At 44.7% G+C, this 15,859-nt stretch overlaps 1 protein-coding gene across 12 annotated transcripts in view; it reads right to left on the bottom strand.

Annotated features, from left to right (window-relative positions):
* Positions 1–15,859, bottom strand: part of mef2cb (myocyte enhancer factor 2cb) — a 74,531-nt gene that overhangs the window by 38,056 nt on the left and 20,616 nt on the right. For all 12 annotated transcript variants that reach the window (XM_023401545.2, XM_023401548.2, XM_023401547.2 and 9 more), the window contains one exon: positions 3,737–3,964. In XM_023401545.2, coding sequence (XP_023257313.1) covers positions 3,737–3,790 — 54 coding nt within the window. In that variant the 5' untranslated portion in view covers positions 3,791–3,964. The remainder of the gene's footprint in view (positions 1–3,736; positions 3,965–15,859) is intronic.

Genomic DNA, 15,859 nt, shown 5'->3' with positions numbered 1-15,859 from the left:
GGGGGGGGGATTAGAGTGAGGTGAGAGAGCAAAATGAACCATGTGAAGAACATGTGAACGAGAAACAAAACAAGGGACAAGTAGAGAAGGCAAAAGAGAATAAAAATACTGCCGAGGGAAGGTGTGAGCTTAGTGAGCCCTTTTCAGGTGAGGTCTCGCAGCGCTGAACATATGACAGAGAGGAGTGCCACTCGCTGTGGTAAAAGAAGGAGATGGTAGAAGGTGGGAAACAGGGAATCAGAGGAGGGGTGCAGGGGTGAGGAGCTACCCTGTGGGCCTCATTATTTTCCTGCTGTTAATTTCACTCGCACATTTTCTCACCCCAGTGCTGTTGATTGGAGAGAAGAATGCTTTGTCGTAGAAACAAAAAGACCCCTTATTTCAGCTGCAGCGCTGCAGTTAAAATGGTGAGGGAAGCGAGCAGACATATGCAGGAAGACATAAAAACATGCATCTTTTTTTTTTTTTTATCTTCTTCCAGCCAAGTATGTGTTAGTGTGACTGTTGTTTGTGGGAGTTGGGAAATCCTGTTGTTTTACTTCCTGTCACTGATGACCTGATGCATGTTTAACCTTTGGCCCTGGGTCTCCTCCCCCTTGGAACCCACATGTCCCACACATACACACAGACTCACACAAACAAGTCATCCTAAATTAAGCCCACTGAGTGTACTGGCTGGAGAGGTAACACTAATTAGAGCCAATTGCAGTAAATTAGTCGATCCCCAAGACCGACTCCAGAGAGATAGATGTGCTTTAGATGTGTTTACAAGCATGTATTTGTCCATGCTGCGTAAACAGGACACTAAATGCACCATATAAGTGTTTGTCTGAGTGTATAATCTGCTATGTATCAAATCTATGTATGAACACACACACCTGTGCATGCATCTTGTACTGTAATGTAGGTGTGCGTGCCTATCTATCTGTGCATGCACATGTATGTGTGTTTGTGTGTGTTTGTGTGTGTGTGTGTGTGCGTGTGTGTGTGCGTGCGTGCAAGTTGGGGCAAGAGAGTCTGCTCTCTGTGTGCAGCCCATGAGTTTATGGCACAGGGGGCTCTTTCATGTGCCCGAGGCTGGGAGAGGGTCTGAGTGGTCGGGGGGCTTGGAGCCAGGGCTCACACACTGCTGCCCACTGTCCAGAGCTCCGGGCAGCCAGTCAACGCCAGGGAGGCCTGGTCCTTCTGCCCCTGCTCTGGGGAAGTGTTTCAGGGCCTGGGGGTGGCAGCCCAAAGTGGCCGCCCAGAGAGAGCCAGGCCCTGTGCCCACTATGATGCCGCCGCTGCAGGGAGGGCAGGGGTGGGGAGGCAGTGCAAACCTGTAGGTGGCAAGGTAGCGTTGACAGCCACACAGAGTGGTGCCACTCCAAAGAGGGTTGCAGTATGAAGTGTGTGTGTAAACTCAGGGGAAATGTTACAATAGCTTTATATGGTTATTTTCAAATGAAATAGGTCCTCTATTATACAGCTTTCTGAGCTGTTACTATATAGATAAATAGATATTCATATTGTGTCAATCACATGTAAGTATCACTATATATTTTGTACAAATCAAAAACAATATCAATCTGTTAAACACAGAGGACCACAGATGAGCTTTAAGAAGACAGCAAAACTTTTGAGACATAAAACAGTAAAAGTATGTAAAGAATTTGAGGTTGAAAGAAACACTATACAAACTCCTCTGGTGTTTATTTGGCTTGGGCTCTGGGACATTTCCTCAAAAAGGAAGTGAAAATATGCAAAGCCAAAGCTTCCGTTTTTTTTTTTTTTCTTTTAAGAAGAAATTTTAAGTTTGCTGTGTCTGTCTGTGTCTCTGTCTTGTGATGTCCGCTTCTACAAAATGCAGTGATGTCATTTATTTAGGCCCTAGGTTGAATGACACTGAAGGCCATGTGGTGTTTTCCACATGACTTGATGACATCATATCCAACGGGATAGTTATTAGATAAAAAAAAAAAAAAACAACTAAATAAGTAATCTATCATTTAAGAGATCAAAACAACAAAATCCAGTGATACATTGATTTTCCTTTCCCTGAACCCTTTCTCTCTCCTCCCACTCCTCGCCTCCCTCCTCCTCTCCCTGTAAGTAAAGCCCGGATATCTCAGGCATCGATTCCCCTCAGGTGTCCTTCCTGTCTCCCTCTTTCCCTCCTTATCCTCAGGAGCCGGAGTGCTTGGTGCAACTGGCGGGCCCAGTCTAAGGTGGGATGAGAGAGAAGGGCTGAGATAACAGTAAGGAGGAAGTGTGGGTGCTGCTGCAACACGATAGCTTCAGTCCTCATCTAAAACTCTGTGACCTCCTCCTTGCTCTTGCTCCGGCTCTCTGTCTGTCTGCCTGTCTCGCTTTCAATAACAAAATACATGGCTTAGAATATGACCAAACACTGTCACACACCCTCGCCACTACATCTGTGACTTTGAAGGCACCATGTGTCTAAGGTGAGCCTGCCGTGTGTCAGTAAAGTCCTGTAATTACTAGAAGTTTCTTCTTTATCTCAGGTGCCCTCGCTTTCTCACTCCCTTCTCAGTATTCTCTTGTTACTTGGCATCACATTCATTGAGATCTGTCAGGACAGCGGTCAAAATCTGCCTCAATTACTCCTCCAGTATGGCCCAATCGATTCGGGGAGCCTCTTTATGTCACTTTATTCTGGCCACAAATGACTGTGTCTGATAAAGCGCGCTGTGAGAAATAGTTGCGGAGCGTTACTGTGGATGTCAGACGAGGCAAAAGCAATGAAGCGCGCCTGTGTTCAGACAAGGTGTGTGTGCCTGCGTGTGTTTGACCTGTGATCCAGGGGCCACATTTACAGCGTATGGATCCAATTGGGCTGCCAGGAAGCTGACAAAGTGTCAGTGGTCAGTCGTGCCACAGGAAGTGATCGATTGTGGGCCTCGGGGGCAGTGAGGGAGCTCTGTCTCTATCTATTTCCTGCCACAGAGCGTAGCGTCTGCTTGAATCACGCCGTCCACAATTTATAATGTCTCTCTCAAATACTGCCAGCTGTTGTTCAAAAGTGTCTTGCAAGAATTCCTTTATTGTTCGGTAGCTGTATTTATCTTTCAAATTACTGAGTCACTGATTTAAAGAGTAATTTTTGTGCTAGGCAGAGGAAAGCTACAGGAGTTAGTGATTTAGCTCAAGAAATATACTGCTTCTTTGTTTGTTTCATCTCCACCCTGTTGGCCCAGGCCAGTGTGTCACTTCAGACCATCCCATCTCTGTTTGGTTGTTTGTTTATATTTTCTCCCACCTTGATTCTCTAGTGCTACCACCCTCTGCCCGGTAATATTCCACTGCGCAGTGAGCTAAACCGGGTGGCATGGTGTGAGAGGTTGGGTGTGTGAAGGGTGCTTCAGCTGTGTGGAGTGCCCCCCCCCCCCCCCCCGATTGGGCACTGATATGCAGAATTGATTTTGGAGATTTAAAAATGTTCTTATGCAATTACGTTTTATGAAACATGGTCCTGCTATCCTCACACTCGTTTGTTAGATTGAGGAGAAACAAACCCGCCATTATGGGCCAATGGAACTCTTCCACCCAAAGCAATAACTGAGCTTTCCCCGCACACACTCCTCTGTCCCCCAGTTCACATATTGCCCGGATTCCCAGAAGACCTTCATTGTTGAGGGCTATGTGGGGTGTAGGGTGTTTCTCCTTCCTCCCACCTCCAACCCCCCCTCTCTCCCACCCTCATACTCATCCATCCTCCCATCCCCCAGGGACTTACCTGTCTGTTGCGTTCATCCATAATCCGCGTGATCTGAATCTTTTTCCTCCCCATCGTCCCCGTCTCTTTCTTTCTCTCCTCTTTCTAAAGAACTTTATGCTTTCTTTTCTCTCCTCTTTCGTCTTCTTTCTCTTCTTCTTTCCCTTCACTCTTCTGCTCTTCCTTTATCTGTCTCTTTTTTCTGCTTTCTATTTGTTCCAATCAACTCAAAGATTCCAGCATCCGTACCTGCAAGAAAGTAAAGGGGGGAGGGGGAGGAGAGGATGAGCATTAAATGAAATGAAATATGGCAAAATACTGAGAGAAAAAATTATAAAAGTGGCATCATGGCAGCCACAAGGGAGGGTGAAGAAAGACAAAGAATCTGTCAACAATGTTGTGAGAACCGCTGTGTTTTTCACTGTCGATATCATGCAAATCAGTTTTTGCATTTTTTTCCCAGGCACCGACTATGAGAGGAGACAGCGCTGTCAGGATCTCGCCTCGTTCACAGAGAGTTTGACAGTGTTTTGGAAGTGCCGCTAACTTAAACGCTCTAATCACCAACACTGTAACATTACCTCCAGACTGAGAAATACATTTTGTTTCTTCCCACGAAACTGCACTGTATTGACAGTGGAGCTGCCAGACACAGCTTTTTCTACTCTATCTGCAGCTCATCTCCAAAATGGCAGGCGTGAGTCGCAGGATAGAATACAGATGTAAAACCGAGCTCAGTCTCGCCACGTTCTGGCAAAACAAAGCCAAAAGAAAAAGAAGAAGAAAAAAAAGAGAGTGAGCTTTTGAGACATAGTAAGAGGACGTTTCTTGGAGACAGAAATCAAATAAAATTCCAGCATGAACTTAATTCAGCTGAAGATACTGCATGTCAGTGAGTGCATCTGAGGAGATTCTGAACCAATGCACTTGTGCTTGTGCATGAACAGTTTAGTGTGTGTGTGTGTCTGTGTGTGTGTGTGTGTGTGTGTGTGTGTGTGTGTGTGTGTGTATGTGTGTGTGTGTACCTGTGTTTCATGAGTGGAGGCCAGCAACTGATGAGCTGGACTGCATGTGCGAAGACGAAAGCTTGCGCTCCAAAAAGTTTGCGTGAGTGAGCGCCTGTGTGTCCGTGTGTGTGCATGTGCATGTGTGTGTGTGTGTGTGTTCGTGTGTGAGCTTGGCTAAGCCAGAGCTCCGGTGCATCTCTCCAGAGTGCTAAAGTAGGCCAACCCAATCTATCTCAGGGAGGAGCAGAAGAACTGTTGTTGTGTTTTCTTTTGACAGTAGAGGTGATAACGTCCCTCGTTATGCAAATGAGCATCCCATTATTTAAGCTCAGTGCAATGCAGGGGAGCTGTCAGCGCCGTCACATAAAAAAAATCTTCCATCTACCCTGCCTTTTTTTTCTCTACTTTCCCCTTCTTCTCTCTTCTCTCCTTTCTGAACCAGATTTCCGGCACCTGGCAGCACAAGCATCAGACATTGATGTGGAAGACGACACCGCATCACCAAAAGACATGTCAGTCTCAGTCTCTCTCTCTATCACTCTCTCTCTTCTCTCATACACCCTTGCTCTCTTCCTCGCTCTCTCAGATTCTCTCCGTTGCACGCTCCCACACACATACATGCACATTGTAATGCACTTCCTTTCCCCTTCTTTCTGTTTTTTTTTTTTTTCTTCCCTAACCTGAATCCATGTATTTATTGAGTAACATGCATGAGAAAGCACAAGAAAGCTCTAAACCCCTGAGGTGAGTGCAGCACATTTCTATGCACTTGACCTCTTTGTGCTAGAGAGTAGGACATTGATAATGAAAGTGCGTAATAGGGACATCCAGGCATACTTGTAATAGTGACAGACCAAGGCCTGTAGCAGTAGTGCAGAACTGTAGATTTGCGCCAGATAACACATTTTGAGTACTACCTGCTCAAAATCTATACTACAGTACTGATAAGTTTAATCAGTGCTACAACTAGTGTGCCTTCCGAATCAGTACGCAAAACACACATTTTCTAAACATATTTAGTTTTCAAGAAATAACGTCACATTGACTATTATGTATTTCATGAGATTCTCTGCCGAAAACTTCCATCGCACAAAAATGTAAAACAAAGTGACACAATACATTTTGAACAATGATGAAAATGCATGACAAAAAACTTCCTGAGTTGATGGTTTGGAATACGCCCACTTATGGAAGAAATGAGATACGAACATAAATGCATCATTTGGCAGTTAGGACAGCAGCCGGACTGCACCATCATAATAATAACAAGATCTAAAATAACTCTGTGGCAGCTCTGAAGAGGCTATCCAAAACATTTTAGCATTGCTCTGCGCAAACACACCCATCCATAGACAGAAAAACAAAGAGCTGCCCTCTGGAAGAAAACAAAGAGGGATGTTGTCAGACAAACTAGGATTACAAGCCAACACTAAGGCGCTTGGCACAAGACAGCCAGACAAGGATATCAATCAAGCCAGCACACCTCAATCACAGGCTGACAGCATCATCCCCTCCCAGTCTTTGTGCTCAACACTACCCAGCCCAGGCATTGCTCCAAACAAGGAGGCGTTACCTCTGTGATCCCTGCCTTCTGGCCTCCACCTCCTCCTCATTCCTCCCACAGCTCACTGAGCAGAACTGAACCTCTCAATGTCAACACCCGCTGGGGCAACACCTTAGGCCTTACGTAACATTAACGCTAAGACTAAGCCCGTGTCCTGAACATTTAATCCCTGCATTTGGCTCCCAGCACCAGCCAGCGCTCCCTGAGGTGAGGATCTGCTGCCGCTTAGCCCCGTGCCTCCCCGCCTCAGCACCACCCCCACCCCCCCCCACTCCCTCCGATCCCTTCTCACTCTTGCCTCCTCTACCTCCTCCTACACAACGACAAAAGTTCCCTTCCCTCCGTCCCCACTTCTCTACAACCCCCCCTCCTGCCACCATCCCCCTCTCTTCCTCACACCCGCCCCCATCCCATATGAATGCCAGGCACAGGCAGCTCCTGGATAAGAACTGAGTGCCCACCTCCTCATCAGGCTCCCTTCCCTCTCCTTCTTCCCTCGTGGTGAACAGAGCATCAGTTAACAGATTACCACTGAATCACTCAATCCAATTAAGCCTCATGACGCCAAGACAGTGAAGTGGAGGGAAACGCGAGAAACAAGCACGGCTTAGTGAACATGGTCAAGTGGCAGAGGGCAGTAATCCTCAGCAGGAATTTTTCACAAGCGACTGACAGTTGACCTTGAGAGGGCTACAGAGGTGAGAAAGTAACAGGAGGAGAAATGAAGACACGTAGTGCGAGATAGAAGAAAGAACTAACAAGCTTGTACACATTAAGCCAATTTACTAATCCCAAAGTAAGTCGTAGGGAAAGAGGGAATGAGCTGCGGAAAATGAAGAATACACAAAAAAATGTCTTTATCTTCTCTGTGGAGTCCGACTAATGCCATGCCTGCGTTCACACTAGGCTGGTAACTGGAAGGAGACCGGAGCAGGCGACTGCTGAGGTCAGAGAGCACATCGGCTTCAAGCAGGCAGAAGGACAATGGGTGCTCCTCTGCTCACTTTTATATCCTGGGTCCTAACTCTCTGTGCCATGAGTTGGAGAGGTGACAATGAAAGAGACGGAGAGCAGAGGGAGGAAAAAACAGAAATGGAGAGAAGAGAGGGAAATGGAGTGAAGCATAAAGAGGAATCTTTTGAACAGGCACCAGGCCTCTCCAGGGGGAGGGGAAGAGCTGTACCCACGACCCTCCCATCTGTTAAGCAGACGGACGGAGAGAGAGGGAGAGAGAGGGGGATGAAGGTTGGGGGAGGATGGGAGAGATAGGGAGGGAGCAGCGATTCAGCACATAGATCTAATGAGCATTCCCTCTCTCTCTCTCTCTCTCTCTCTCTGTGTCTCAGAAGTGGAGCTGAGAGGACGATGAGAACATATACACTCAGTGCACCACAAGGCTTGATTCTAGGTCGCCTCTCTCCCAAGTGTTTAGTCACTAAAAACTAATATACAGCACATGGCGCTTTTTCACATTCTAATAGACGGTCTGTAGGGTGCTTGTTAATGTGGCTTTGTTATTCAGGACAGACACTGAAGACGACTCCTTTAAATCAAGGGGGCGACAAAAAGAGGAACTTTACCTTGACTCATACTCAGGACTGATTTGTCACATTGAAAGATTGCTGCAGAGTTCTGTTTGTGACCCGGGAGAAGGGGCATGAAAGCAAATGAGAAATAAGAAATACGCACGAATATGAGTTCCAAGAACAACAATTAGGCGCATGTAGCCACCATTCGGAGAATTGTTAGGGAAAAATGTTAAAAACGAAAGCGCCACTGCAAATGCAACATGTGGAGAATCTGCTGATGCTGATACTCTCAAATCCTAATTCTACATGTTGTAGCAAATTGGGGAAGGTGATTTATCGTGACAGGATTGGCGATGTTTTTCCAAGAAACCCCACCTCGGCAGCACAGCCTCAGCTCATGGTACATCTGCAACACATTTGGTAATAGCATGTGTCCTGAAAAAAATATGTATATAACGCCAGTATCCCCTATCCTCCTAGGAAATGTGGTTGTAAGGATTTGAAATAACATATTACACTGCAGTAAGTAAACCTTTTAGGAGGTGTATGGTACATTAAATAAACGCTCTCTCTTTTTAAATAAACTCCCATTTCCTTGAAGAGCAGGACGAAAAAAAAAGCGCTTTAATATAGTTTTCCAAATACAATCCGAATGTCAGTACACACTCGGTGCTCCATTTTCACTTGAGCATTTCTGTCATGTAGATTTTTTTTTCCCTCAAGAACATAATTTTTTTTTCAGAGTAGATTGTAGATTTTTGGAGGTTTCTTCTTTGTGTTTATTTTTTTTCTGTTGCTATGTGCACATGTGCCTGTACACATGTGGATGTGTTTGTGTGTGCATGCATGTGTGTGTGTGTCTGTGCTTTTGATTTGGAAATAGTGGCACACAGCACTTTATCTCCTGTAAGGACGGATGGAGATGTACCAGCAGAAATGAGAGGAGGGGAAGGATCAAGCGAAGGAGCGAGTCGATGGCCAGGCAGGATGGGAACAGAAAAATGTGTATCAGTTCTCATTGTGCCTCTAATGTCATTACAGGCAGTGACTCCTCTATGTGGCACGCCGCACTCCCCATCTGTCAGAGCGAGATAGGCAGGGTGACGAATGGCTATCACTGCTACTTCCTTCAACCCCCACCGCCCCCACCCGCCCCACTCTAATGTCTGTATCTTTTTGGAGTGCTGGGGGAGAAGAGTGACCTAAACCTGGGCGGTAGCCCATGCGTAGGTGGGCCTCTATGCCTCTGAATCTCAGCAGATATTAGGGCTAATTTAACATGTTAGCAGCTAAAGAGATTAGCAACATGTACATCTGGGGATTAGAGTGATAGTGGTGGATCATCTTATAATGTGTTCATTCCTTTTTTCGCAGTGAGCATTATAGCTAAACTTGAATTTGAGAAGCTGCGGTGTGTGTGTGTGTGTGTTCTTATGTGTGTGTTGGAGGATATGTCTTCACCTGTCTCTCTCTATTAGCTCATGGTTTAGTTGGATCATTAGCGAGACAGAGACAGTTTCACATGTATTCTATTTTCAATCTCTATGTGCCTTAGAACTGAGACACCTGTCTATTGACAGGGAGGAAAGTGAGCCAATAGCCTGTGGTTGGCACCAGGTTTATAAGTGTGATTGACATTATGGAACAAAGTGTATTGTTATAAGTAGCAGCTCTAGATGAGCTCTCTATTCCTTGCCAACCCCAGTTCAACCAATTTCTCAACTTAAAACTTCATACTTCAACTTTAAACTTAATTGATTTTCAAACTAATGAGACTCTGCCAGCGCTGTTTCCCCTCTTATCCCTCAATCCAACAGCTCTGCCCCCCGGGTCTTGGAGGACAGAAAGACAGGAAACACACACACACACACACACGCACATGGTGCTCAGCGGAAGGATGTGACATCAGCAGGCACAGACAATCAAAGGTGCTAAAGGTGCTTCCTTCACCAAATCACTCACATGTTAACAGAGCAGGATTCAAAACCAAATCACCACTCTCCCCTTTTATCCCCAACGGTAAATGACGAGAGCAAATAAACAAAAGCAAAACATTTTCTGAATATGAAATACTTTAGGCCTTAAATTGAGTTTCCTGATACATACATTTTAATTTATATGATTTTGAACTGGACTCCTAATCTAAAAGAGAAAAAAAAAATTGCGAAATCTTTTGCCATGAACCAGCAGACACATTGTGAAAATACTGACTGTGAAACTGGGTTGAAAAATATTTGTTTATTCTGCTCTAATATAAATTCTATAAACTTTTAAATTAATTTAAGATACTAAACTTTAAAAAAAAATGTTTTATAAGTTCTTCAGCAACACATCCCTGTGATGTGGGTTGCACAATATGAAATTACAGTATCAACAAGAAAAGTATTTTTTATACTTTTTACTTCCAATTCATGGAGCGTTATATCCGGAAAGATTTCCATCCCAACAGCAATCAAACCATCTCTAAACTAAATTACATTGCTTCCATTGAAGAGCAATTAGAGGAAACTCACCTGTCTTCAAAATGCCTAAGAACAGACGCATTACTTTTAATGTTCCAGCTTTTCATATTAAATGTAGTTATATAAAATGGTCATATACTTTAGTTATATGTATATATGGCTTTTTAATTGTGAATTCAAGCACTAAAAAAGCTTATTTAATTGTTCAACATTCGAGAATCCACTTAGTTAAATGTTCCTAGATTTACATATTTTATTGTGTGTGAAAAGCTGTGCCTGCTGCTTTGTCATATCAGGTAATCATAATGAGCGGGTGGAAATGGAGGCAGAAGAGAGCGTAGCACTGCCCTTCGTTTGGGCAGCTGCACGTCTCACTCAGCACCAGTAAACAGGGGCCCGCAACGGAGATAGGTAGCCATCCGTCACAGCCAGTATGGAGACAGGTGAGAGCCATCTTTCCATAGCCCATTGCTGACTTCCCCAAGGACAAAATGACTTGACACAATGTGTCAACCCCCCTCTTTGAAAGGAGGCCAAGGGCTGTAAAGCCGCAGCTGCTAGGCCAAAGGCAGATGAGCAAGAGGGCACACGTAAAAAAAGCGAGGCGAAGCTCGACCGGGAAAGGGAGTAGGAGTAGCCTTCATGGTTAAAAAGGCAATCCCTGTCGACTGTCAGCAGCTTTTTGTTGTGACAATGGCTTATATAGCCATGAGTAATAAACAAATAAACTTAGCGGACCGCAATGACAAACTTGCCACACACATACCCTTGTGCCAAGCTGGAAAAAAAAAATGGTATCAGAAAAAAAGGGGAAGAAAAGAAAAAGCAGAAGCAAAGGCGAGCCACAATTTGGAGAGGCCCCGGAAAGGCTGGAATGAATCACCATTTAGTGCATTCAGTCTTTCCATGGCATGAGCATAAGGAGGGGCAATGGACGCATTCAAGGATGAAGCAGAGATAGAAAAGATATCAGAGGGAAAAAAAAGAATCAACTTAATAGAGGTGACAGTACAAGGTGGAGACAGAGTGGAGCTTGTGCAGAGGGGACAAAACCGAGAGGTGCTGAAATGGTTTTGAATATGGAAGTGGTGCAGATTGTGGTGATACACACATCTGATGTTTAAACATAAATAACCCCGCTTAAGTTTCACTTTATCAACACTGTCACATTTTCTTTCACTTCTTCCTCTCTCTCTCTCTCTCTCTCCTTCTCTCTCTCTCTCCCTCTCTCTCTCTCTCTCTCCCTCTCTTTCCAGTCATCTTAAAGTCATTTACAAAGCTCTGCCGCAGGTCATGTTTTCCAGTGAGTGTAAACCACTGTCTCAATTCACATGCTGCCCTGTGCTCTGCAGGACCCAGGTGTAACCAACTGTTGGCAGTGAAGGGACAGGAACAGAAAATGAACACACAGCGCATGAACTGATCACACACTCACAAGTTTATCTATAGGTGCACAGATATCAGTCATTCCCTGCTCATCTATTATGTTCATAAAACGAGTCGCACCGTAATGAACAATGAACCAATGCCGGGGAATTGCTGTATAAACCCTTCGATGAGTGTTTGCAGCCCCCACAGGAACAGCCGGGAGTCATGTCACTAAGAACACAAAGCACTGACATATTCACCCAATTATGTTCCCCGCCGAGTATGACAATGTCTCAGGATGTTAGCAATGTTCTCCAGTGGGGGGGAGAAGGGCAGAGAGTGTGTGCGCGCGCGCATGTGTGTGTGTGTGTGTGTGTGTGTGTGTGTGTGTGTGTGTGTGCGTGTTTTCATGTCAGAGGTTTGAAAATGAGGCTAAGGACTCTTTGCTGCATGGGCCACACTTGCTTATGTTCAAGCACAGTAAACTTCACAGTAGTCGCATTGCCCTCACTCCCCTTCTCACCACCCCACACTGTATCAACACCAGACATCATGGTTAAGACGATCCACTGATGATTTCATCACACCCCCAACCCCTCTTTACTCTTTCTCTTTTCCACAGCATTCTAATCACCCTAATTAAAAGCTTTGTTCATTTAGAAATCTCTGATGACAATTTGTTTCACTCTACCCTACAGCAGTGGTGGCTGTGAAGAGAGGAGAATTAAATTTGATCTTCTGACAGCAATTATTAAATGCTCCCTCCTGGCCTCAATTAAGGCCTGCAGGCTAACGCTAACATGGCTAACCCTCATGCAACCACGAGGTGCCGGCTCACTTCCTTTTTCTTCATCAGCTTCATTTTGTCATCCTTTTCAGCATGTATGTGTGTGTGTGTGTGTGTGTGTGTGTGCATGTCTGTTTGTGTGTGTGTATCTATGCATGTCTGTCAACTCCGCGGGTGTGGAAATGCGTGCTTGTTTCTGTGTCGTTATCTATTGTGCGTACTTGCTGATGGGAAGAGGTAAATAAAAGTATTTCCCTTTTCGATTGGGTTTGTTGCAACTAAGTCAGCATGTGGGCAATGGAAGACCTACAGGGAAGTAGTGGAATTTACTATTTTTCCTTCTCTCACTTGATCAGCAAGTTTGGATTCCAAAATGATACTATTACGTCAGGTGATTATTTTTAAGTTGGGACCACAACAAGCAAAAACTGAAGCTTCTAAATTGGTAACATCCTTTCTCCTCTCTACTTCTCTACTGTGAAGAGTGTGGTGACGGCCTCAACTTATTTAAAGCACATAAAAATCAATAAAACAGTCATAATTATCATGTATCACACAGGGCACCCTCAGGGTCAGGTTCAGCTGTGTATGTGTCTTAAAGGGACAAAATTAACCCTTAAAAAGCTGCTACAAATTGAAGAGAGTGAGCACTCTAAACAACACTGCCTCTCCCTGTTGTGACACCCCAACAGCAGCACATGTCATGGTCGCAGCCTTGCTGAGCTGAAGTGAGAGCCACAGCTCTGCTTTGAGTCTATGCACAGCAAGTGGGTAATTTGCAGAGAAGTAGAAGGTTGCACACTTCAACAAGGATGTCCTTCATAGATTCGACCTTCTGTTTTTTCTTTTCTTTTTTTCTTTTTTTTTTCTCCTTCGGTCCCTGTGCTCTGCTAGGAAACCGAGTAACCTAGATCGTAGAGTAGGGAGAGAGAGGGATTGTGACAGAGAAAGAGAGTCAGAGACTGAGCTGAAGAAGCAGTGGGATAGATTGAAGGTAGACAGAGTCAGACTTTGACACCCCACCAAAAAAAAGAAAAAAACTCTACTAGAATGATGTCATGTTCACTCCTCTTTTTTTCTGGTTACCACAAGCTGATTGTGCTGATTATTGGTGAGCATTGTTTCCCTGTTGACGCTGCGCATCATTAAACAGAGATTGTTCCACTGTTAGTGTTTGTTTAAGCAAGGGTGGTATAATGTTTCCAGGCACTGTCTCTTCACCACAAACGCGCATGTGCACACACACACACACACACACACACACACACACACACACAACATAAACCTGAGATGCAAGTTGTATGCTCTGCATCTATAATTTATGTTACCTCTGTCCTTTGTTTCAAGTCAGATTTAGGTGCTTTCAAACATAAAGAAAAGCCAACAAAATCAAAAAGCAATATATATTGGAAACTTTCTCAATCTCTGTTATGAAAAATGGATGTAACACATATAAAAATATGAATCTTTTTCAGCACATAGCATGAACTCTTCTACGCTCACAGTGCTTTACAGTTCCCAGAGGAGGGCTGGTGGGGTGTGGGCTGTATGAGGCGAAGGTTTGCACGGAGTGTGGAAGGCGTGTGGCGGCATACGGTACCTACAGATCAGCCTCTGTTTAGGGGAGTGGCCCCACCAAGGCCAGAGCCGGGCCAGACCCAGTCCAAGCCTCTCATTAGTCATCGGCTGGGTGCCGCTTTCCTTTTTGGAGTGGTTAAGGGGGAACCGGCGAGGGTCTGGCAGTTCCACTGTACTCCACTCCCAGCACCATCACAACCCGACCTCATCAAAGCGAGCGCTCGTAATTTGTCACAGAAAGCAGCCAATTAACATATGTTAAGGGAGGAGGGAGGACGAGAAAAAGGGAGGAGAGGAGGGGAGGGCGAGTGAAAAAAGATAGCGTATGATTAAAGAGTCTGCACAGCTGCACAAAATCAAGATGGCAAAGAGAGGTTTGAAAGAGACCTCAGACCCAGTAATCTGATAAAGCTTACTGTTACTTAACCCCCATAAGCAAGAGAGAGAGAGAGAGAGAGAGAGAAGGAGAGAGGGGGGGAGAATGAAATAATAGAGACAAACAAATATTAAATTACTGCTGTGAAGCTACAAGCTTTGGCAGAATGCCTATGCTCTCAATATGTGGCTACAGTGAAGGCCACTGTATCACACGGACATGACCCCTCTTGCCAAAGCACTACTGCTGTTTGACCACGCTCTATTTTTAGCTCAGCGCTCACCATTGTGCTTGACGTAGTTCACAGTTATGCTAAAATCTGCCAGGAGCTTCTATTTTTTTTTTTTTTTCTTACTTTTTCTTATCCCAAAATTTGAACGCCTGGTGCACCGCAGCAATTTAGCTCCTTTTTCTCATAAAACAAAAAGGTAGGTTTTTCATTTATTTTTCTGTCATAAAGTCTCAGACAAGTTGCTTACATTCTGACTTGTTTGTTTGCTTTCAAATTCTTGTTCCTCATGGTTGGTTTTTAACATGCAGTGTGTGGTTTATTTATGCATGTGCGTACACCTGTGTGTGTGTGTGTGTGTGTGTGTGTGTGTGTGTGTGTGTGTGTGCATTTATGTGTCTCTTATTGTTGATGTTGTTGTAGGAACATCTTGTGAAGTGAGTTGTGTGATATCTTGCCTTGTTGTTGGATACGGTGGCAGGCTGAATGCATTAGCAGTGCACGCCGATGCCATTCTGTGTTCTGTTGTCTCTCAGCCACCTCTGCCTTGTCTCTCTACAGCGACTGATCACACAGGCTGACAAGCAAGTTTGGGTCTTCGTCTGCTGCGCCATCCTTTGCTACGTGGGCTGCGACTCTTTCAGTGAGCAAAATAAGAGAGGCGGGGAGGAAGCTTTAAACAAATTTGAGTGATTTTGGAATTGTACGTCAAGTCGTGGGGAAATCCCCCGAATAAAAAGGGAGAAAACTTGAACAACAATTTTGTATTCCTAATACAGTTATTTGAAAATAATATAAATAATAATAATAATTATTATTGTTATTATTAGTACTAGTAATAGTGGTTTTATTAAACGAAAGTTATTTTGACTGAATGGGTGAAAATGGAAAGTAAAACCACAAACTGCTGACAGAAAAGCATTCCCTACACTATATATAAATCATGACATGTTTCTTTTTTCCTCCTCTTCCTCTCTCTTGCACTCTTATCCTTACCATCAAGCATCAATCGTTATTTATTTATTTTCCCTATTTGGGAAGTAAAGGGCTAGAGTGGAGAAGTGGAGGAGTGAAGGAGTGGGGGATGGAGAGACGGCGGACAGAGGGGGCGGCGGCAAGTTGTGTTTGGTTCACAAGGCTCGCTGCTTGGTTGAATTTTTCTCTTCTCTTCTTCTCTGTGTTGCGAGCTGGTGGTTCAGTGAAGGACCTGGCTGCCTGGAGTTCCCCCCCCCCCCCCCCCCCCC

The sequence above is a fragment of the Seriola lalandi genome, unplaced genomic scaffold (assembly GCF_002814215.2).
Source record: "Seriola lalandi dorsalis isolate HSWRI2012SDOR001 ecotype SW California unplaced genomic scaffold, Sedor1 jcf7180002053690, whole genome shotgun sequence".
In the NCBI taxonomy this organism is placed as follows: Eukaryota; Metazoa; Chordata; class Actinopteri; order Carangiformes; family Carangidae; genus Seriola; species Seriola lalandi.
Note: the sequence above shows the minus strand (reverse complement) of the source record. Positions and strands in the feature narration are given on the sequence as shown.